Genomic DNA, 23,823 nt, shown 5'->3' on the forward strand with positions numbered 1-23,823 from the left:
AGGTTTTAAAAATGTTAACATCTCGCCCAACCCTGATCCATTAATTTTATTTCATGATTAAAATGGCCACTATAATTTCCAGACCATATACACTAGTACTGTAGAAACAACTATGCAATCATAAAGAGTGAAAAGAATTATATGAATCTTGAAGTTGTAACAATCTCTTCATCACAAGGGTGGATGATGAGAGGAATTGGTGATACCATTTCTCTACAACTCTGTTAATTAGTATTAATGGATGTAAGTCATATGGCAGATCCTGGACTGCTGAGCACAGTTTACTGACGGTGAACTGAAACCAGTGGAACCAGGAACTATTGACCTGTATGAAATGCACATTCAACTCCACATATGAAATATTTCAGCAGCTTGGGGCAAGCAGCATTAACTTAAATAGTCTTGGCCCTGTCATCCATGACAAGCATTTAAAGTTTTCTGTTGGCTTGCCTGCATCCTAAAACTCACAGGAGTACCATCAAAAATCCAGCGCTGATCCCCAATTGAATGCTGGCAGCCAACATAAACACTGCAAACTATGTAATGTGAGGCCTTTGGAGAATTCATTAGAATCAAACAAATGTAAAATGTGTTAATGCTTTCCAAACAAAAACACACCAACTCTTACTTAAACCTAACCAATTCTGAGAGATCTAATGCAATTGTTGTAGTGGAATTGTGCCTTAGCAAACCAATAAATTCCAAGAAATTTTAGTTTTGTTTTGCTCTCCCTCAATTCAATTTACTGATATTAATCCTTGGCCTGGAATGCAGAATTCTCATTAAATCAGTCATTTTTCTTATTTATAGATTACAGTAGAACAGGTTGTTTATATGGTTATGTACAGTCTTAAGACAGCACCCTGTTTCTAAGGCTTAGATAATTTCATAACTGTCCCTGGAATTCAACAGAGGGATATAAGAGGCTTTGCTGAAACAGATTGCTTGGTTGATTAATTACCTTATGTGGGGTTTTGCACAGGGGATGTTACCAGTTTTTCTTGCTGCAGTTATACAGAGGCTTGACTACTGTATGCAAGTTTGGTCTCCTAGTCTGAGGAAGGAATTCTTATTATTGAGGGAGTCCCAGAGAAGGTTTACCAAAATGATTCCTGGGATGGCAGGATGGACATATGAAGAAAGACTGGATGGCAGCAAGAAACCATCTGAATGATGGCGGCCTGGGCTGAGGTGGCTAAAGAGGTCAGTGCCCATGGGCAGCTCAAGAGAAGCTGGCTCCAGTGCTGCAGGACAACAAACGATCTGCTGGGTGGGTCAGTTATTTCAGTGGTTGGATGGTTGGTTTGCAATGTAGAGTGACACCAAAAACGTTGATCAATTCCCATACTGGCTGAGGTCACCAAAAAGGACTCTCCTTCTGAACTTTGATCCTTGCGTAAAATCTGGTGAGACTATGGCAACTTTATTATTCCCACTGTTTATTAAAGGTTTACACTGTTTTGAATGTGAGTTTATGTTGGTCGCCTCAGATAGCTTTTCACCAAAGGCTTGCATGACAAAAGATGATCCTGTGAATGGAGCCCCTTTCTGAGTTAGCCTCACTTGTCTGCCCTGGTCTTGGTTGCTGGTGGCAGCCAGTGTACTTGCCTCACTATTACAGTTTAGTAGCTTGGTCAGGCCTCACTATTATCATTAGGTATTTAACAACAACAAGCCAGACTGCAATCGATTGTGACTTCTCATGAGCTGATCCACATGGAAAGGCTTCATCCCTAACATTAACATTAGGAAGGAGCAAGGTAACTGGACGACTGGAGGCCGATGTCAATGCTGCAGGCACACACCTCATATATACAGTCAGTTTTGTGAGCACATGCGTTTCCCTCCATTGAGCCCATGTATGTTATTACAGCAGGCTGGGGTGCTGATGGATATGCATGACATGTTAATAATTGTGTTCCAAATCATGAAGGTTAGGAAAGCAAATCTGCATGAAAGGTTCTATGACTTATAAAAACATTTTAACCCTCCATCACGAAGCTGAATATTTCCCTCACCGCCCCCCCTTTACAATTATATTTCCCCTCCCACCCTGCTGTTCTATTACTCTATTACTTTATATGTTATGATCTGCCTGTACTACATGCAAAACAAAATATTTCACTATACTTAGGTACATGTGACAATAATAAATCAAATCAAATCAAATCAAATCAAATAAGAGCTGTAAGTAGACAATAAAATTTTATCCAGTAAGCCTGATGACTGGGAATGTACCAATAACTAGCAAATGGCTAACAAAATGTTGTTAAAAAAAAGAAAAAAATAGAACAGGAGAGCACATTTTTCAGGCACATGAAAATAGATTTTAAAAGGCTTTACAAGTATATAAAAAGTAGCTAATGTAAACACTGGTTTCTTTGAGGCACAGGGAGGAGAAATTAGAATGGGGAACGAGGAAATGGCAGAGACATTGAATAAATATTTTGAGTCTGCCTCCACAGTAGAAGTTACAAGTTACACATAACAGAAATAGAGAGTAACCTAGGGACTAAGGAAAGTCAGCAGAAAAGAAGGACTGGAGAAACTCAAGGTAGTGGAATCTGATAAATCCCTAGGAGCTGATAGCCTATATTCTAAAGTTCCAAAAGAAATAGTTGCAGGAACAGTGGATGTGTTGGATATGCTTTTGAAAAAAAAACTAGGCTCCAGAACAGTCCCAGAAGTTTGGAAGTGAGCAAATTTAACCCTGCTGTTCAAAAGAGGGAAAGACAAAACAGGAAACTACAGGTCTGTGGAAAGATCATGTTGTATTATTTTTATGTTTTAAATTGTGGACTGAAATGGGCAAGTACTGTTTTAAATCTAAGAATTGCTGGAGAATTACTAAATGTTTTGAAAACAAGTAACCTGGCACCCACTGTAAGCTCTGTTCACACAGCTGCTGGTTCAAGCAGTAGTGCAATATAATTTGCAGATGAGCTAGAGCCAACATTGTGTACATTGCAGCTTTGGTTGACCACAAGCAGCTGTTTAGATTATTGGGCTAGCAATGACAAAGGCCATCTATTGTGTGATTGGTTCCCAGGTAGCTGAACAGTTTGTGGCTGAATACAAGATTCAGAGAAGCCAACAGATGTTCACATGCTTAGGAGTTGGGTCTGTTCTCTGCAGTAAAATCCGTTTTACGCCTGAAAAAAACAAGTTTATGTTCCTTCAGCAGTTGCTGAAAACTGTGACTTTTAGTTAATAAGTCAGAAACCTTTTTATAAGTATGAAGCAGCCACCCTGTGTCTCCTGCAAACCAGTGAAGGCATTTGAAGAAGGAAGACTGAGAAGCAGTTTTCTGATCAACACAATAACTATCTCAGCAAACTCTGTGAACAGAGACCACTGAACTGCTTTCTCAGTTTTTCTTCTGTTCATAGCACCCATGTATTTTTCTGCTCTGTGTGTGTGTGTGTTTCTTGGATGTACATGTGAGCGTGAATTGGAGCAGGTGTTAAGGAGAACACTTCGGCTGTGTCTCTTGACAGCTCTGAAAGGTTCACGTTGGGCATGAGGGACTTGCTGCGCATGCTCTCTTTGCGAAAGACTCTGCTAGTAACAAGCATGGTGGCACCCAAATAAGCACAATAGACCTGAGCAAATGGGACTGAGTGACATCATTGGCAGTAATGGCAGTACACACATGTGTACTGAGAGCTTTGGGCCTGTCAGCTAGCATTCTCTTTCTCTTTTCATTTCAAATATGTACAAAGATCTGTCTGTGTTTTCTACCATCACAGCACTTAAATGATATGTAGACGCCGGTGTTGGATTGGGGTGTACAAAGTTAAAAATCACACACCAGACTATAGTCCAACAGGTTTATTTGAAAGCACTAGCTTTCAGAGCACTGCTCCTTTTGATGACCTTCTGATGACAACCAGCTGATGAAGGAGCAGCGCTCCCAAAGCCAGTGCTTCCAAATAAACCTGTTGGACTATAACCTGATGTTGTGTGATTTTTAACTTAGCACTTAAATGCACACTAAATTAGTAAGCAAAATGTTTTAGAGTTGTTGCAGAGAGGCAAGCGGAAAGGGGAGCCATTCTACTGTTTCTCACATGGCCTGAGCAGAATAGAAAAGGCAATTTTTTTTTTAAAAGCATGAAACTTTTAAAGGTTGATGTTCAAAAGTTGGATGTACTTGGACAAGGCACACAAGTACTTCGGATTCACATACAGCAAGTAATTAGGAAGGCAAATGTCATGTTAGTCTTTTGGGGCAAGGGAATTAGAATGCACAAATACTGCTATAATTGTACAGGAATTACATCAGACTACACCTGGATTACTGTGTAATTTTACATTGGTTCATATTTAAGGAAAGATATACTTGTATCAAAGACAATATTACAAAGGTAAAATAGATTGGTCTCCAAGATGACAAGATTGCCTTATATTTGGATTGAAATGCAATCATAAACAAATGTCCATCCTGGTCTGCTTTGGTCTTGTGACCTTTACCATGAGGCACATGTGTAGGCAGCAATCGTATAGGGATGTCAACAAAGAGTCCATTCTGACCAGACTATGCTATCTGCTATGCATAGAGCACCCATGCTAAGCATGTGAGGCTGAATAAACTGGGCTACATTCATTAGAAGAATGAGAGGTGATTGTATTGAATCATTAAGTATTACAAAGGGGTTGATAGGGAGATCCTGACATATTGTTCTCCTGGTCATGGAGTTTAGAACAAGGATCTGATGATTTAGGACTGAGTTGAGGATAATTCTCTGCACTCTGAAGTTTTGAAATTCTCTTCCCCCAGAGGATTGTGGATCCATCATTGAATACATTCAAGGCTCATAATAGACCAGTTTTTGGTCCCTTGGAGAGCCAAGGGTTTTTGGTCCCTTTGGGAAGTGAGCAGAGAAGAGAAATTGAAGTCCAAAATCAATCTCGATCATATTAAGTGCAGAGCAGTCTCAATAAGCCGCATGTTCTTCTTTTCTTATTTCTTATTATGTAACAGCTTGTTTTTGTACTGTACCCTTAAGGTAGCAAAATGTTCCTAGGTGTTTCACAGGAGTGTTAATAAATGTTGATGTCACTTAACAAATGTTAAGACAGGCACAGTAGGTTTTTGTTAGTAATGTTTTACTTTTCATGATGTCCAAGAAGCATGATATCACGCTACTCCTGTCATGTAGCATGAAATCTTGATCTTTGTTGAGTGATGTCTGGACCTAAATATCCCAATTTGGAGTTCTGGTATCACATTACCCATTTAGGCTGAGATGGGCTAGGGTAGTGTAGATTCAAAGTCCTCTAAAAATCACAGGGACTATACCCACTTGAACATCCCTCTTACTGCAATAGGGCTGAGCAGGAAGCAGCTAAACATGCAGGGGACACCACAAAAGCAGCAGGAAGCTTTGATAAAGCTGTGAGAGGCTGCACTCAACAAAAGGATTTTCAGCTCCGAGTCTCTCCCTAAGATGCTGCACTGAGGACAGTTGGGTTACACATTTGCACCTGCAGTTCCCAGAAATCCAATCTTATTCACTACTTTAACCAACATTTTCTTTTCTCTTTGCAAGAACAAACAATGCTATGACTGCTATCTGTCCGGCCACACTTTGGAAAGGAATAAGCTCCCTATTTACTTGCACTTCACTTTTGCCAAAGGAAAAACTCCGAATCAAATCGCCCTTTTAGGTTCCCACCATCGCCCCCACCACCAACCAACATCTCGCCAGCTCTCTACCTTCAAAATCTCCTGACATCTGTGAATCCTTCAAAGCTTAGCATTTAGATTTTCTGGCAGGCTTCACTGACCAGCTCTGTTTCCCATTATATGTGGAAATGGTGTATGAAATTGTAAATCCAAGCCATTTCCTTGACTGATTACATCAGATTGCTCAACTCCAAGACCCCGTTTCTTGTAGTTAGCTGCGGTATCTCAGATTGAGCCAAGCACTCACCAACGCAGGTTTTCCCATCAGAGTGCAGAGCAAACTTCAGATGGCATCCACACTTCGGCCCTTGATCGGTATCGTCACACGTGTGCTGGCACCCCCCGTTTCCATAGTTACATGTCACTACAGAGAGAAAACGCATCATCAAGTCTCGATAAATGCTTGTAGGGTGACTTTAACTGACCCCTAGCCTCTCAAATGTGTCAAAGAACAAGTTTTCAGATTCTTATCTAACCACAGCAAGCAACTATCGCCTTTTATAGTTGGGAAGCAAACCATCTCGGGAATGTTTCTTTAGTTGGTTTATTTTCTTTTCCAGAAAAAAATGCTACTAGTTAAAAAGAAATTTGATATAATCGGATTTTGTTTGTTTATTTTGTTTTCCACAAAAAATTGCTACTACTTTAGAAAAAAATGTGATATAATCAGGCCCACATTCCTTTTCCATTAATAGAAAAACAATGACTTTTTTGTCAGAGGCAAATTTTTGGAATGCTGACATATTTGAGGAACACTATCCTTTAAGATAACAGTTTTTCCTCATTCTAGATGTGGCTGCCCAAATGTCAAAATCACAATTTAGTCACAAGTTCACCAGGGATTTTAAATCCCCAGGTCGGAATCGTGTTTCACCCTTTTCCTTCTGGTCTCTGCCTGAACCACACAACATCCCTCAGCTCAAAGGGACGGGCAGATGTTTTGCTTTCATGATTGCAATGTAGGTAAATGTGAGGTCATCTACATTGGACCTAAAATAATGAAAAGACAGTTTTCGAAACAGTGGAAAGCTAGGAACGGTGATGGCTCCAAGAGAGGTTCAAATAGCTAGACTATTTAAATATTATTCATAACAGATAATCCAAAAGGCTAATGGAATTCCATCCTTTACATCTGGAGGACTATGATACAAGGGGTTGAAGTCATGCTTCTGTTGTACAAAGACTAGCCTCAGACCACATTTGGAATTGCAGTGAGCAGTTCCCGGCACCAGTCTCTGATATATCGGTCTTGGAGGGAGTATAGCATCATTACCAGAATCATCCTAGAACTCCTCAGGGTAAAGTATAAAGAGAGACTACACAAACTAGGGTTGTATTCTCTGGAGTTTAGCAGGGTATGTGGCGACTGGAATGACGTCTGTAAGCAATTAAGTGGAACAGAAAGGGTTTGACTCATGGTTTGTCATTATGTGGTAGCGTTTCCCCCTAAAGTCACACCTTTGTCTCTAAGATTTCCCACGATTTTTGGCCTTGTTTTTAAATTGTTAAATTGAGCAAAAGGTTTAGTCAAAATTACAAATCTCATTTTACTAAGAATCCAAGATGAAAGACAAAATTGAAGTTGAGAATTATCATCCCATAGGTAACTGCTGGTTCGGCCTTGGCTGTGACTGAGCTCATGATGAGGCCTCAGTACAACCCCACATCCCTGATCTTCACCCACTATTTTCAAGGGAGTTGTGAAGGGCAAACCACTGACCGTCACTGGCAGAGAGGGTGGAGGCAGGGGTTGAGGAGTTCATTCTGATTTGATATGTCAGCGAGTGCAAGTTTGATAATTTTGAGGGCATTTCCTTCATCACCTCAAGTGAAGCATCTACTATAATGGAGAAGATTGGAAATGAATTGTAAAGGGACTAAACTTTGTGGAAATTGAAAGTTTGCAATTCTATTGAGTGAGCCATCTATTTCTAATATACAAAAGCCGCACAGCATCAAATGTGTTAGCTGCTTAAAGTCCATTGTTTTTGGGGAAAGAAACTTTGAAAGCTAATTACCTTGGCAAGACTATTACATTGCTAAACTTCACAACTTGTGCTTGTAAACCTGTGTTGCTTTTATAGACTATCATAAACCCACGTTTGGATGCAGATTTTGCTTATAAAAGGAAATCATAAGGTTGTAAATGCACACAGCATTTACATTTTTTGATACTCACGCTTGTGGGATCTGGCTTTGACCAGGCAATAGTAAGTTATATATACAGACAACAGGATCAATCAACATGCCACTAAGACCTGGTTACCACCATGTTGTAATTTCAAAAAATACTCCCATTCCCACTCATCATCATAAACTCGAATGAATGCCAGTATTTAAGACTTCCAGCTGTTATGTACCTAACACATGTCCCCCCCCCCCCCCCCCCCGGCCTATATGTAATCTTCACAAATATCTACCAGATGATTTTAATTAAAGATGTTGCAATATATAGCAGATTTATTGCCCTGGGTGAAGATAGGTTGATGTTTCAGGTGTAAGCCCTTTGTCAAAACTCCCCTTGTTTTCACTACACAGACCATCGTTGACCTGGCAAACACATCCAGCATTTCAGTATCTGATGTTAGCAGTTTCTCTTCTTATCTCCTTTATTAGCTTTAACAACAATGTTGCAAGACATTGGCCAACACGTACCAATGTTATAAAGAGAATATTGAATTAAGTTGGTGAGTAATGATGGAAAAATTTCACAGGAATAACTTCTTCAGCCACTCAAACCCCTAACCCTTTGAGTTAGATCATATATGATTTAGATTTCAAAGCCATTTAGCCACCTTTGGTCCATGTCTCTTACCCATCAATGAATAAACTGATTGAATTAAATTGAATTGACTTTATTGTCATGTGTACCGAGGCACAGTGAAAAGTTTTGTCCTGCAAGCAATACAGGCAGATCACATAGTTAAACAGCATAGATAAATCAATAATAGGCAACAGCGGCAAAACAAAAACACAGGTACAGACAAATGCTAAGAGTTTGTGAGTCCATTCAGTATTCAAACAACAGTAGGTACAAACTGTTAATGTGTAGGGGGGCATGAGTAACATCCTGCCAAAAGTCGCTAATGAGTTCCTTGGTTTTGCCAGCATTGAGAGCTAGGTTGTTCCCAGTGCACCATTTTTCCACGTCTTCCACCTCCCATCTGTAGTCTGTTTCATCGCCATCTGAGATTCGACCGACTTTGGTAGTGTCATCAGCGAACTTGTAAATGGCATTAGTCTGGTATTTGGCGACGCAGTCATGGGTATACAGTGAGTACAGTAGGAGGCTGAGTTCGCAGCCCTTGGGGGGGGGGGGGGGGGGGTCCAGTGTTGAGTGTGAGTGAGGATGAAATATTGTCCCCAATCTCCACTGATTGTGGCCTGTGGGTAAGGAAATTGAGGATCCAGTTGCAGAGGGTGGGGCTTAGTCCAAGATCATTAAGTTTAGTCATCAGTCTCGAGGGGATAATATTGTTGAAGGCTGAACTGTAGTCAATAAGTAGGATTCTTATGTAGCTGTTCTTGGGTGTCAAGATGCTCTAGTGAGGAGTGAAGGGCAAATAATATGGCATCTGACGTGGATCTGTTGGTCTGATAGGCAAATTGAAGTGGGTCAAAAGTAGTGGGGAGGCTGGAGTTGATTAATGCAAAGACCAGCCTTTCAAAGCACTTCATGACCACCGAAGTTAGGGCCACCGGGCAGTAGTCATTGAGACATGCTGCATGAGCCTTCTTAGGCACAGGGATGATGTTGGCCCTCTTGAAACAGGCAGGGACTGTGGCCTGCTGCGGGGAGAAGTTGATGATGTCCGAGAAGACTGCCAGTTGATCTGCGCACGCTCTGAGTGCATGGCTTGGTACTCTGTCTGGTCCCATCGCTTTCCTCGGTTTCACATGAAGTAAAACTGATCTGATCTCTGATGTAGTGACTTAAAATGTCATTACACCCAGAACCCTTGTATTTTTATAGTGCCTTTAACTTTGTAAAATTTCTCAAGCGGCTTCACAGGATTGTCATTGAACAAAATCAGGCAGTGAACCACTCAAATAGATATTAGGACAAATACTCAAAAAGCTTGATCAAGAAGATAATTTTGGAGGAGAATGCTCAAGGAGAACAGAAAGGCAGACATCGGTCGGGAGAATCAGGGAGGGAATTCCAGAGCTTAGCTTGGTAAAAATTGGAGATAAGCAAGAGAATAGAATTCAGCTCGATCATCTATCATCTCCACCAACTTTTGAGGAAGAGACCTCTGGATCTGTACTTCTCTTTAAATGGAAAAGTATATCCATATTCCACCAAAATGGCCCAATTCGAAGTTTATATTCTGATTCCTTCATCAGAGAAAGAGCTTAAAATCAAACCCTGAATCAGTTAAACACCATGAATAGATCACCCCAAACATTCTAACCTCAAGGAAATACAAGTCAAATTCTTGTATTTGGTCCTTTTAATCCTTTACATCTAGAAACATTCCAGTGACTGATGGATTGATTGATTGCATTGTAGGTTTAATTTTATTGAATTAGAATTGCTTCAGGTATCCCAGACTCAGTTGGGCCCCTCTCCTTTTCCAGAAAGCTTGATAAATAGGGTTTCGAACACAACCCTGTCAGGAATATGCTTTATTTTCTTGATATCCTTATATTTATTCCATCCACCACAACTTTCTTCTCTCCTCCTTTGAATGTGCTGACATATTGACCAAATTCATGTGAGCTTTGTCAAAGCACCTCTAGACTATTAAAAGGCTAAAAGCATTATAACTGAGTTCTGATCTTTACCAGGCCCTCAACAGGCAATTCCAGAGCAGTCAAATTGGCTGGAATGCAATGATAAGAGCAAATCCTGGTTATTGCCGGCCTGGACCTGCGGCAGCATCAATTGCAAGTCACTGTTCTCTCTGACAACATGCTCCCCCCACTACCCTCCACTTGTGGGGCCTTATTTCTCAAAACTCTACTGACTGAACCATAGTGAGACCCTTCAAATGTATTTTTAATTCCATTTGTGAGGCTGATTACAATTCAGGGAGACTCATCCCTCATGTTAGCAGATCAGCCACCATCAGCCACAATCAGCCACGTGGATGTATGGTGGATCACTGGTTAGCACTGCTGCCTCACAGTGCCAGGGACCCGGGTTCAATTCCAGCCTCAGGTGACTGTCTGTGTAGAGTTTGCTAGTTCTCCCTTTGTCTATGTGGGTTTCCTCCCACAGTCCAAAAATGTGCAGATTAGATTAGATTATTGTAGATTAGATTATTTACAGTGTGGAAACAGGCCCTTCGGCCCAACAAGTCCACACCAACCCTCTGAAGAGCAACCCACCCATACCCATTCCCCTATCACTACGGGCAATTTAGCATGGCCAATTCACTTAACCTGCACATTTTTGGACTGTGGGAGGAAACCGGAGCTCCCGGAGGAAACCCACACAGACATGGGGAGAATGTGCAAACTCCACACAGGCAGTCGCCTGAGGCGGGAAGGTGGATTGGCTGTGGAAAATGCAGGGTTAGGCTGTGAGTGGGATGCTCTTTGCAGGGTTGGTATGGGCTGAATAGCCTGCTTCCAAACTTTAGGAATTCTATGAACAAAAGTTTAAAAATAACAGCTTATAGAGTTACCTTCAAGCTACACAAACCCCTTCCAAGATAATATCTTCAATAACACACCAGCTTTAATACTGGCGAGATAAGACACAGATATACATTTAGACTTACACTTGCAGTCCCGTTGGTTCTTTGTGAGTTCAAATCCGGGTCTGCACTCACAGGCTATTCCACCCTTCGGAGTTTCTCGGCAGATGTGAGCACATCCATGGTTTTTATTCATACAGTTCATTCCTTCTGCAAAGAAGATCATGAAGAGAAAGAGTCGATTAAATAACAGTCTCATTATAGTACAGTTTAAATGGCATTGCATCAAGGAATCAAAATTGAGCACAGCAAAGAGGAACACTACAGACCAATACCAATCAATGTACAAATTCCCTTGGTTCTTTTCTTGACATTGCTTTTATCTTTTTCTCACAAGTGTTTCTCCACCAATCATCACCTTTCTGAGACCAGGTTCCACAAAATGTTCAATAGTCCACAATGTCTCATCCAAATGTTCTGGACGTACATGGAATAGTGTAGGTTAGATGGGCTTCAGATTGGTATGACTGGTCGGTGCAACAACGAGGGCCGAAAGGCCTGTACTGAGCTGTAATGTTCTATGTTCTATGTAAATGCGCATTCTTCATTGGGCTGAATTTGCAGTGGTGTCAAATGTGCAATGTGACATTGTCAAACATTACTGGACGTAGAAATCAGAGCCTTTCTGCTATTTTGAAAGAACTAGTTAACAAGTTAGTGAGCTGGGTGACGATTCCATTGACTAAGCATTGGATGGGAAAAGTTTTGGGAGTGTTTTATACCAGATATGATGAGGTGGCACAATGACCGAAGGAAAGGCCTGGCACTGGAATCCATGACAGGCAGCACGGTGGCTCAATGGTAAGCACTGCTGCCTCGATTCCAGCCTCAGGCAACCGTCTGTGTGGAGTTTGCACATTCTTCCCGTGTCTGTGTGAGTCTCCTCTGGGTGCTCTGGTTGCTTTGTCTATGTGGGTTTCCTCCCACAGTCCAAAGATGTGCAGATTAGATTAGATTATTTTAGATTAGATTATTTACAGTGTGGAAACAGGCCCTTCGGCCCAACAAATCCACACCAACCCTCCGAAGAGCAACCCACCAATACCCATTCCCCTATCACTACCGGCAATTTAGCGTGGCCAATTCACATAACCTGCGGCAGTCCAAAGGTATGCAGGTCAGGTGGATTGGCCACACTAAATTGCCCATAGTGTCCAGGGATGTGCAGGTTCTGTGGATTAGCCATGGGAAATGCAGAGTTAGAAGGTAGGGGGATGGGTCTGGATGGGATGCTCTTCGGAGGGTTGGTATGAACTCGATGGCTGAAGGCCTGCTTCTGCAATGTAGGGATTCTATGACTACAGAGCCCAATTTGTACAAGGTATGTGAAAAATAAAATTTATTGAGCCCTCATTCAGTGTGAAGCTGTGATATTCTTTCCAGGATTCCAAAATAAATTGAGCTCCCAGCTTTCACAAAGCAAAACCGTACCAACGCTGGACATATTCAGCAGGTCAGTCAAGATCACTTGAGAAAAAACAGAATTAATGCTTTTGGTCAATGACCTTTCAGCAGAACACAGAGGTAAAATTTAAGGCTGTTGACGCGAAACGTTCAGTTTGTTTCAGGGTGTTGCCTGAGCCATTGGGAACATTTTCAACTTTGTTCCCTCGGCTTCCATATTTCCAATGGCTTCTTGAGGTGAATCTATTATAGATCTCAATGTACCACATGCCTCCCAGAAACATGGGCAGGCCACAGAAGGGACACAAGGAGGTAACTGAAGTCCTATCACACAGAAATGATGGCTGCCATGGGAAGGTATAGCAAGGATCGAAATACCTTTGAGAAAAATCTACAAAGATAAATAATTGTATATTTTAGTAACTATTGGCTGCAGGTTTATACCATTACTTTGTTGGTTCTGCAATTTAATATGCAGAACTGCATTAAAGAAAAACTGAAGTAAATTTCGTTGCTTACATTAAACACCAATTTTATTCCATTATAATACAATCATCACTCAGGAAACAGACTATAAAATTTCAGGTTACCTTACTCTTCACTTTGTTATCCTGTGATTGGGCCAGACATTTTGAAGCTGGCTTGCAATGAGTGTTTAATATTATCCAGTTTTAGTTTTAATTGAGCTGTTAATATTGGTTCCTGATTAACAATAGCTACTGTGACACCAGTGTGTTGGTAAGATCACCAGAATTGAAAAGAGAAACTTTAAACAAGTCAGAAACCTGAAAATGTCAATTCCCAAGTTAAGTTTAAAATGACAACTTATTGGTGGAATGTTAAGTACTTTCTATAGGAACCATTTCCTGCTAAAATTTTACCCCTTGTGGGCCTCTGCAACCTTAATTAAGAGGCACAGTGCGATATAACTAAGTGGCCCCGACATGTATCCCAAAGATAGAGTATACGGAGATTCATATTAGAGTTGGAAAATTGAACGCTTCATATAGAGCGCTGAAATAAAATTATGACCAATATATAATTATTCTGTACAATCTTCTGTGAAAATACTTTCTCACAGTAAAAAAATTACTTCAAATTTGACTTTTTTTATTCATTGGATGTGAGTGTTGCCAGCTAGATCAGCATTTATTGTACAGAGAACAGTGAAAGGCCAACCACTGCTGTGGCTCTGTGGGTCAGACCAGGTAAGGATGGCAGATTTCCTTCCCTAAAGGACATTACTGTACCAGAAGGGCTTTTACAACATCCAGTGGTGATTATATGCTCACTACTGGGCCAACTCTTTTTTCCAGATTTTTACCAAATTAACATTTTTAAAATCCAAGTGGAAATTTTTCAGAATGATTGCTCTCCACACCATATGGGAAGAAAGTGAGGTCTGCAGATGCTGGAGATCAGAGCTGAAAATGTGTTGCTGGAAAAGCGCAGCAGGTCAGGCAGCTTCTTCAGGAAGGGCTTATGCCCGAAACGTCGATTCTCCTGTTCCCTGGATGCTGCCTGACCTGCTGCGCTTTTCCAGCAACACATTTTCAGCTCCACACCATATGGTCAGTTTAGGGGGTCACTGTCTCTAAACAGTGTACAGAGGTGAATGTTCATGTGAATCATTACTTACCATGCAGACATGGGAAGGTGGGCAAGAGGAGTCGTGGGGGTTGTTTATGTCATACCCCTGCATGGGTGCGCAAGAAGAACCTTTTGAAGTTACATTTCACTTCTGATATGCTATAAGCCACAACCCTTCAACAAGTTGGTCTGACTCCATGACACTTGTGGAGGACTAGGCAATGCCTAATCTGCAATGCAGGTTGGGAATGCTGAATACAGGTTCATGACCTGAACCAGCCTGCATCCTTAAAGGATACTCCTGAAAATCAAAAAGACTGGGATTTGGATTGAGAACCCTGGAATTGGGTTTTTTTTGAAAAGGGCTCCTTAGTCATCCCACTTTGGCCAAAATCCAGACCGATGGGAGGAGGAGGAGGAAGAGATAATGTCATTACAAGAGGAAAATAGAGGGGATAAAGTGATATTTACTGCTCCCCTTAAAAGAAGGACAAAGTTAAAATCCTCCACAGGTTGTCACCACCTAACACAGGAATATTGTTCAGTTTGTTTCAGTTAATCTAGGTTACATTGATGTTATACACAGGATAACTCAATGTCTCCGAAGCATTTAAAAGGCATTATACATCGGCAGGGAACTGCAGGATATAAATATTGTCCAATGGGTGATGGCACAGCCAGGGAAATATCTGTAAGAACATTGAAGTGATAGGACAGGGTGGGTTAGTGGCTGCGCCAGTGATACACTTGCCTATGACTCAATAACTGTTTGTACGCAGTATTGGCAACATGCAGGTGTAGGTGTCCTGATGGGGTTGGAAGCACAACCAGCACAACATTTACCAATTCCAATAATGTGTCATCCCTACACACCTTGCCATATTCAGATATATTTACTCAAATGGGGAGGTGGTGACAAATTTATAAGGTCACTAGAGTCATAACACAGAGGCGAAAAGTATGGTGCTGGAAAAGCACAGCAGGTCAGGCAGCATCCGAGGAGCAGGTGAGTCGACGTTTTGGGCATAAGCCCTTCACTAGGCACAGGTTAAGCCATTGGGACACAGATATGGTACCCCAATGGTAGCAGGTGGAAGTTAAATTCAACTAATTTAAATGTTTGAAACTGTAAGACCAGTCCTTAGTGATGATCATGAAAACTGTGGTAAAATCCCATCTGCTTCACAAATGTCCTTTGCAGAAGGAAATCTGCCATCCTTAGCTCATCTATCCTACATGTGACTCCAGACCCACAGAAATGTGGTTAACTCTTAACTGCCCTCCAAAATGAGCCAGCCTGCTCAAGGCCAATTAAACATGGGCAATAAATTCTGGCCTTGACAGCGACATGCCTTGAAAGAATAAAGAAAAAAAAAGCTCTCCCTTGTTAGGCTCTTAGGCTTGAAACAGTATATAATTCCAATCATCAAAAACTTCTCTTTCCAAGACTCTGCAATGTTCTGCCTCTACCCTTCACTGGATTTCAGTCTGCTTTCAGTTCAAATTTCTCACTTGTAGATGCATCAACGTTACGGCCCTCCCTGTTGCAGATACTTCACTTAAGCCTCCATTCTTTAGCTGTTTAGCTTATGTTTCTGTTTTACACGTCACCTTCAACTGGTTCCATTTTTAGTTGCAGAACTGTCAGCAATTGTCTCTGAATTCTCATTCTATTTACGCTCTTTTTGCCTTTGTATCTCTTTTTCTCTGCTCGCTTCTTCCAAAAGCCTATAAATCTGGCTTTCAGTCACCTTCCTTAATCCTTTTTCCTCCATTCTCAATGTTCTGTTGTATTTCACACATCCTTTGGGATGTTATGTTACATTAAATGCAATATAAATGTAAGCCTTTGTTGTTGAATTCTATGGAAGGTTATCAGTTAGGATCCCGACAGCATTGTCTTGTCCTTTTATCTGTTTTTTAGGACCCGATAAATTCTCAGTCTTAAAGAATTCTCAAATAAACTTCAGCTCAGTGTACGAGCAGCTGGTACAGATCTGCATCTACAGAGCTCTGAGAGCTGCAGTCATAAACAATCAAGTCTCCATGTCATTCTCAACCTCAACGCATTTCTCTGGGTGACTGCCGCTAACTTCTGCTCTCCAGTTATCTAAACGTATAGACTTCAAAGATTATTCGATTAAAGACATTATATGTCTGTTTCAAAACTCATTCAATTTTTTTATTTCCTAAACCTAAATTGAACAGTTTGTTTTGAAAAGCAATCAGGATTGCATTAGATGTTGCAGAATTAATAAAGTCTGGAAGTCAAAGAATCTTAGAGCACAGAAACAGGCCATTCCTTGCTTTGAAGAGCTATCTCATCTCCTTAATAGACTTGCTCCCTTGGTCGATCCCAGAGAAGACAGAAAATGCTGGGAATACATAGCAATTTAATCAGCATTTAAAATGGAGGAAGGTAGACTGGCACTGCTGTGAGCAAACAATGGGTTAAGACCGCCCATAAATGGTCACAGCCAAATATTCATCCTTTTTTTTGCTGATACTGATCACCTTACTAATTATGAGCTGGGATCTGCAGCACCCCACATCTGAGTAGACATAAATACCGCGCAGAATTCGACAAACACCAACAATGCTGCAAACACACAACAAGTCTGTCAGCAGCTGCAGAGCAAAAAACACAGGTTAATTTACTCAAATGCTTATTCAGAACTGAGCCCAAAAGATGAGTAAGTGTTTTAATTCAATCTGTAAAGGCCTCGGAAAGTGGGGAAATAAAGCCTGGAAATGTCCTACTGCTAATTGATCAAATATTTTTAAGGGTGCAATAAACTAGAGCAAGCTCCTCGATCGAAAGAGATAATTGACTGCCAATGGCTACTGTTCATGGAGAAGACCCTGTTACACTTTCGAAGGTATTATCCTGCACTGAACATGAACACCTCCTAAATAGTCTATTCTCTGGGGATTCTCTGTTCTAAAGAATCTGCAGTTCATGTAAGGACAGAGGCTTCTCCTTCTCCCCTCTCTCTTCTCCAAGAAAAATAAATCCTGCTACACGCCCTCATGCCTTCCTTGAAATAATTCCTTAAGAAGTTTTCTTAAAAAATCACAAATTATAGAATAAAATTAGCCATGCATCTCCACTTAAACATACTCCTTTTGTAATCTTTAACATCATACATTTAATGATTGTTACATTAAGAGTGGGCTTATGTAAAGAGAATCAAGCAGAACTCCAGAATATTAATCCATTGTCATGTCTCCAGTTTTGGTGCCGGTTCATTAACCTCCAGACAAACATTCCAGAGGCACAGGAATCCTATCTGCATTTCATCAGCTTGGTCTATACCTATCCCGATAGCCATTAATCCCATGCCTCCAGAACATACTCAAGCCACCAGCATTCACAGAGGCCATTTCACATGCTTCATTTTTATTTTATTCTAATTTCTAGTGACCACTATCAAAGTGATGGATGATGACGTGGGGAGACTGAAGTTCGTCATACTCTAAAACACCCTCTAACCTGTCCAACAACATGCCTCAGTCCAACCTCAAAGTGCAAGTAACAATTTTCCTATTGCCCACATCAGTTACCCTGCAGCTTCTTTGATTGGGGAGAAATTCAGTGCATCAGTTTTAGACTGGATGTGAACTCAGGTCTCAGAAGTGGAAGACTACTGGTTAATCCAGTTCACCCAGGAGAAAGTGAGGACTGCAGATGCTGGAGATCAGAGCTGAAAAATGTGTTGCTGGAAAAGCGCAGCAGGTCAGGCAGCATCCGAGGAGCAGGAGAATCGACGTTTCGGGCATAAGCCCTTCTTCAGGAATGAGGAGGGTGTGCCAAGCAGGCTAAGATAAAAGGTAGGGAGGAGGGACTTGGGGGAGGGGCGTTGGGAATGCGATAGGTGGAAGGAGGTTAAGGTGAGGGTGATAGGCCGGAGAGAGGGTGGGAGCGGAGAGGTCGGGGAGAAGATTACAGGTCAAGAAGGAGGTGCTGAGTCTGAGGGTTGGTACTGAGAAAAGGTGGGGGAAGGGGAAATGAGGAAGCTGGAGAAATCTGCATTCATCCCTTGTAGATTTCCCCTCCCCCCACCTTTTCTCAGTCCCAACCTTCGGACTCAGCACCACCTTTTTGACCTGCAATCTTCTTCCCGATCTCTCCGCCCCCACCCCCTCTCCGGCCTATCACACTCACCTTAACCTCCTTCCACCTATCGCATTCCCAACGCCCCTCCCCCAAGTCCCTCCTCCCTACCTTTTATCTTAGCCTGCTTGGCACACCCTCCTCATTCCTGAAGAAGGGCTTATGCCCGAAACGTCGATTCTCCTTCTCCTTTGATGCTGCCTGACTTGCTGCGCTTTTCCAGCAACACATTTTTCAGCTCTAATCCAGTTCACTGCCCAGTTATCTGTAAAGCTCAGTTTCCAAAGTGTTCTAACTATTTATTGGATCTTTGGGCATTTATCACAGCATAACACATTATGTGATAGGAAAGACTCCTCCCAAGTATGAAACACTTGGTGGCCAAAGGAGGTGACATGATTCAACATCTCTCACACCTGAAGAAGCAACCAATGGGGGGAATAAAAAAAAGCCAAGGTTTGGAGTCTGTGTTATTAACAGGATGGAACGTGTCAATCCTATAATATAATAACCCCAGTAAATCTATTTAATTTGTAGCCTACATTCAACTTCATTTCATCTCTGTTATAGAGTCATACAGCACGGAAACAGACCCTTCAGTCCAATCAGTCTGTGCCAAACATAATCCCTAACTAAACTGGTTCCACCTATCTGCTCCTGGCCCATATCCCTTCAAACATTTCTAATTCATGTTCATATCTAAGTGTCTTTTAAATGTTCTAATTGTGCCCACATCTGCCACTTTCCCAGGAAGTTCATTGCTCATGTGAACCACTGTCTATGTAAAATAATTGCCACCCATGACTTTCTAAAGTCCCTATGGTCTTATAGTCCTGTCCTATGAGCAAGATTAAGTTATTAGAAATAGGAGAACAGTAGAAGTGGTGAATGATTGACCCTGGGAGTACTCAACATTGATACCTGACTCCTCTCTCGACCTCCTCCAAGGTCATGGAAACTTGCTGCTGCATCCCACTTACTGCCTCTTCTCAACAAGTGAATTATGTTGAGCACCATTTGGAGGAAATACCATGGGATATAAAGGATCTGAATCTACCCAGTGTGGGAGCTTTCAATAAGATGTGGCTCGAATGTACTTCTGCTGCCCAAGTTTGGTCAGTCTTTTAATGAAGAGTTGTGAGATGGGACTGATTCATGCGGGAATCCTCTCACACATTCATCACCGTCACTCATTCACAAGACCAAACGTGGTTAAAGAAAGAATGTCAGAGAAGCATTAAAATGATATCCCAGTGAAGTTACAATATCGTTCTAACCACATCTTCATTAACAACACAGCAGGATAAAGGTATACAGTTAAATGGTCCCAAAACTGACAGATTCACACAAGGTTCTGTGGACTGTCAGTATCCAATCAAGAATGGCGGTGGACAATGGGGCAACTAACAGAGGAGCCCCAGCAGCCATGCATTGGACAAGGCTAAAGTGTTTGCAAGTTCCTTTGGCACTGTCAGACGATATTTAAAATTGTCTAAGCATGGTGTAATTGCCTCTCCAAAAATCTAACTGTCAATTAGTGTCATATGGTACCAATTTCCTTCCATTCATCAGTAAGTGATATAAAAAAATCATTAATAGTTCCATCAAGTAACACCATAACTATCACTGCTCAATTTGGATTTCAATGGAACTTCTTGGCTCCAGACTCCTCACAGACTTGATTTTTTTTCACATTCTGCATCTTTCCTATATTATAACAATAACTACACATCACTAAAGCAATGAGACATGCAGCTTCACATAATCTGTTTTTTATTTGGCAGTCTTCCTTTCATTGTTTTTGATCTGCCTGTGTGTCACCAAGGCACTTTTGTAAAAGTGGGAGTGAAGTGGAAAAACTTCCAGTGGCTGCAATAATATCTACCAGCAAGGATGATGTTCAATACCATTATTTCAGGCCATCAGGAGAAATGTCCTTGGTCCAAGCATCTTTATGTGGTCCGTTCATGACCTTTTTTTTGTATAGTCTATTTATGACCTTCTCTTCATTGTAAGGTCAGAAGTGGTTCTAATGACTTGATAGGGTTCAGCTCCATCCACAATTCCTCAGATAATAGAACAATCCATACAACCTACAACAGGACCTGCACAACATCTAGGCTTGAGCTGACAAGTGACAAATACCAGTTAGCCCACAAGTAACCATCTCAAATAAGGGAAATTCCCAAGTGCTTACCCCTACCATTCAACAGTGCCAATATCACTGAAACACCTACCCATGATGCCTAGTGACACCCTACTAATTAGAAGCTGAATTGGACTCGTCAGGTCATTATCTTGGTTACAAGAACAGGGCTAAGTGATGACTAGATTAGATTCCCTACAGTATGGAAATAGGCCCTTTAGTCCAACAAATCCACACTGACCTCCGAAGAGTAATCCACCTAGACCCATTCCCCTATATTTACCCCTGATTAATGCACCTAACACTATGGGCAATTTAGCATGGTCAATTCACCTGACCTGCACACCTTTGGATTGTTGGAGGAAATCCATGCAGACACGGGGAGAATGTGCAAACTCCATACAGACAGTCAACCCAGGCAGGAATCAAACCCGGGTACCTGGCACTGAGGCAGCAGTGCTAACCACTGAACCACCGTGCTAGTGGTTCACCTCTTGAATTCTCAGAATCTTCCTACTATCCGCGAGGCTAAAGTCAGGAATAAGATAAACTACTTGCCCATTGCTTGAATGGGTACGGCTGCATACGCAATGTGATTCAGGACAGATGCTTCTATCACCAGGCTGACTATCCAGTCCTCCATTCAAGTGTCACATTGTAGTCATATACATATGGGATGGGAGACAGAAACTTGGCAAGCGTACTTGCCAGCATCTCCTTTCACTGGTACTTCAATCACCAAGGAGAAGAGCAGTAAGACCAGGGGAATAGCTTTCTCTTCAAAGTCCCTCCAGCACTGTTTCTAGGTTAGTGTCAGCAAACCCTGCAACAGGCAGTTGGCACAGATGTGAACTTGTCAGACTTCACACTGCAAGCACCACTGTCAGGCACTAAATGTCAGGTCAGCGCACTGACACACTGAGAAACAACTGTTTCACTGCTCAGCACAAAGCACCTTTTCACATCCTTTTCTAAATATTAATATAACAATGTTTTTCTAGACCTTATTTACATCACCTCAGTATTTAACAAAATAGAGTAGCTTCACAAGACGTCAAAAAATTGTTTCCAACCAAGAGGAAAGAGCACTGGCGATATTTTTATAATGTATTTTATATGCAATGCACCACTGGACTGGTTTCAGGTGGAACTTTCACTCCCTGACGCAAAGAGAGGGAGATCCAAGTGCTTGTATTTTAACCAAAGTCATTTGTCTCTAAAAGTGAAGGCCAGATGTGATAACATTGTACTTTCTAAATGCTGATTTTCTGTCCATCACAGCTACATGTTGTACTGAATATGTGACCAGGAAAGAAACAGTCACTTTTTTTCCAAAAGGGAGAGTTCATTTTAAACATTTATCAATGTCATTTTCAGCCTTGAAGGCTAATTTATTACAGCATTTCAAACTCAATGCTTCACAAGGTCACATTACATAATACACAGATGAAAACTATTTACACAGGTTGACAGACAAAAGTTCAAATGTGAAATTTGGCATTATATCATTCCTCTATATTTTTTCTTGTACAAACATTAACAATAGCCATGCAGGATTTCAGGAGAAGAAAATGAAGGAATCCAGCCATTGCTCTAATTTAAGTAAAACATAATAAATACAAATATGCAAAATCTGAAAGGGAAACCGAAAACGCTGAAAATATAGTGGTTCAGTCAGCGTTTGAGAGAGACAAGTCAGGCTAGGATGGCAAAGCAGCTTTTCAGTGGTTCGTACTGCTGCCTCACAGTGGCAGGATTCAACTTCACCCTTGGAGTTTTCACATTTTCCATGTGTGTAGGTGTGTGTGTGGGTTTCTGCTGCGTATTCTGGTTTCCAATGACAGTCCAAAGATATATACGTTAGGTGCACTGGCCATGCTAAATTGTCTGTAATGTGCAGGTTAGATGGATTAGCCATTGGGTTATAGGGTAGGTGGGCTGAGTGGAATGCTGTATGGAGCGTTGGTGTACTCAATGGGCTGAATGGCCTGTTCCCACACTGTAGAGATTCTATGTGTAATCCTTTCCCAAAACCATCTCTGGTGTAATCTTCAAGTATTGGTTCTGATTTAACTCTGAGTACTTGGGGCATAATTAATCTTGCTAATTTACTGAACTGAATTAACCCTTATAGTATTGCACATTGATGCAACCCTGCAAATATTACGCATGCTGCTTAACCCTGCAAATGCTGGTCTGAACTAACTGCAGAGCACTGCAATTTCTGATAGAGCAGGGTTGCCCTGCACTCTGTGCCATGAAATGTTACTGGCTCAATGCCACTTCAATGCTCCATGATATCTGGAGCTTCTTACAAATATTTGCATAGACCTTCACAGCTGAGCATGCTCGCGGGGAGAAAAATGAAGAATATCTTGAAAGTTTACATTAAAATTCCTTGCATGTCCAGAAAATACAAAATGTTTACATCATATTCAGTATAGGGATGAAAGAAGACTCAAGGGAAAGATGTCAGAAAAATCTGCCAATGACGAGCAGGCAAATGTTGGTTTTTGACAGATTCACTGCACGATGGGAAGAGAAATAATGAACAGCAGGGATCATAAAAGGTCGAGAGGTGGCTGAAAGTGTTGTTCTGCAACCAGTTCATAGTCCCCTATTCTAGCATAAACCACATGGGAACTTTTTTTATAATCAATAAATGATAGCAGTCATTTTAAGAATGCAAGCTTTTATTGTGTGCAGAGAGCCACTGTCTCAGCAATTAGATTGTGCTTTCAATTCATCTTTATACGAATGGTCAGTCTTCGGTGCAAGGAATACAGTGTATATGGATACGGAATTGAAACTCTGGCTAAAATGCTTGAAACTGCCAGGCTGCCCTGTCCTTGAAGCAGAAAACAGGATTCCAAGTCCACACAGGCAATGGGATTTGTACCAACAATAACACACAGGAAGATCCCGCATTGTGATGTCAGATATGAACCTTGTTTGCACTGCCTTATCCCTGAAGTCTTTTTCCTGTGTGACAGAATAACGTTTCTCATGAAAAGTGTCAGCGTCTGGCTCCCTACCTGCCACTGGGATTGCAGTCTGCCCTGACATTTCTCTCCAAACGGAGAGCTGTGTTGGGCGGGAGTTCAGTGGATGGTAGGGAGCAGTATTATCAAGGAAACCCAGACATCCAGCACTGGATGCTGTGGGAGATTGGGAC

The 23,823-nt window shown here is 41.5% G+C and overlaps 1 protein-coding gene across 1 annotated transcript in view; it reads right to left on the reverse strand.

Annotated features, from left to right (window-relative positions):
- Positions 1-23,823, reverse strand: part of LOC122563262 (signal peptide, CUB and EGF-like domain-containing protein 3) — a 367,101-nt gene that overhangs the window by 117,802 nt on the left and 225,476 nt on the right. Inside the window, exons 5-6 of the mRNA XM_043716904.2 lie at positions 11,419-11,544; positions 5,937-6,053 (exon numbers count right to left, since the gene is read on the reverse strand). Of these exons, the coding sequence (XP_043572839.1) occupies positions 5,937-6,053; positions 11,419-11,544 (243 nt within the window). The remainder of the gene's footprint in view (positions 1-5,936; positions 6,054-11,418; positions 11,545-23,823) is intronic.

The sequence above is a fragment of the Chiloscyllium plagiosum genome, unplaced genomic scaffold (genome assembly GCF_037043375.1).
Source record: "Chiloscyllium plagiosum isolate Xiang-an unplaced genomic scaffold, Cpla_swu_hap1 HiC_scaffold_26, whole genome shotgun sequence".
Lineage (NCBI taxonomy): Eukaryota > Metazoa > Chordata > Chondrichthyes > Orectolobiformes > Hemiscylliidae > Chiloscyllium > Chiloscyllium plagiosum.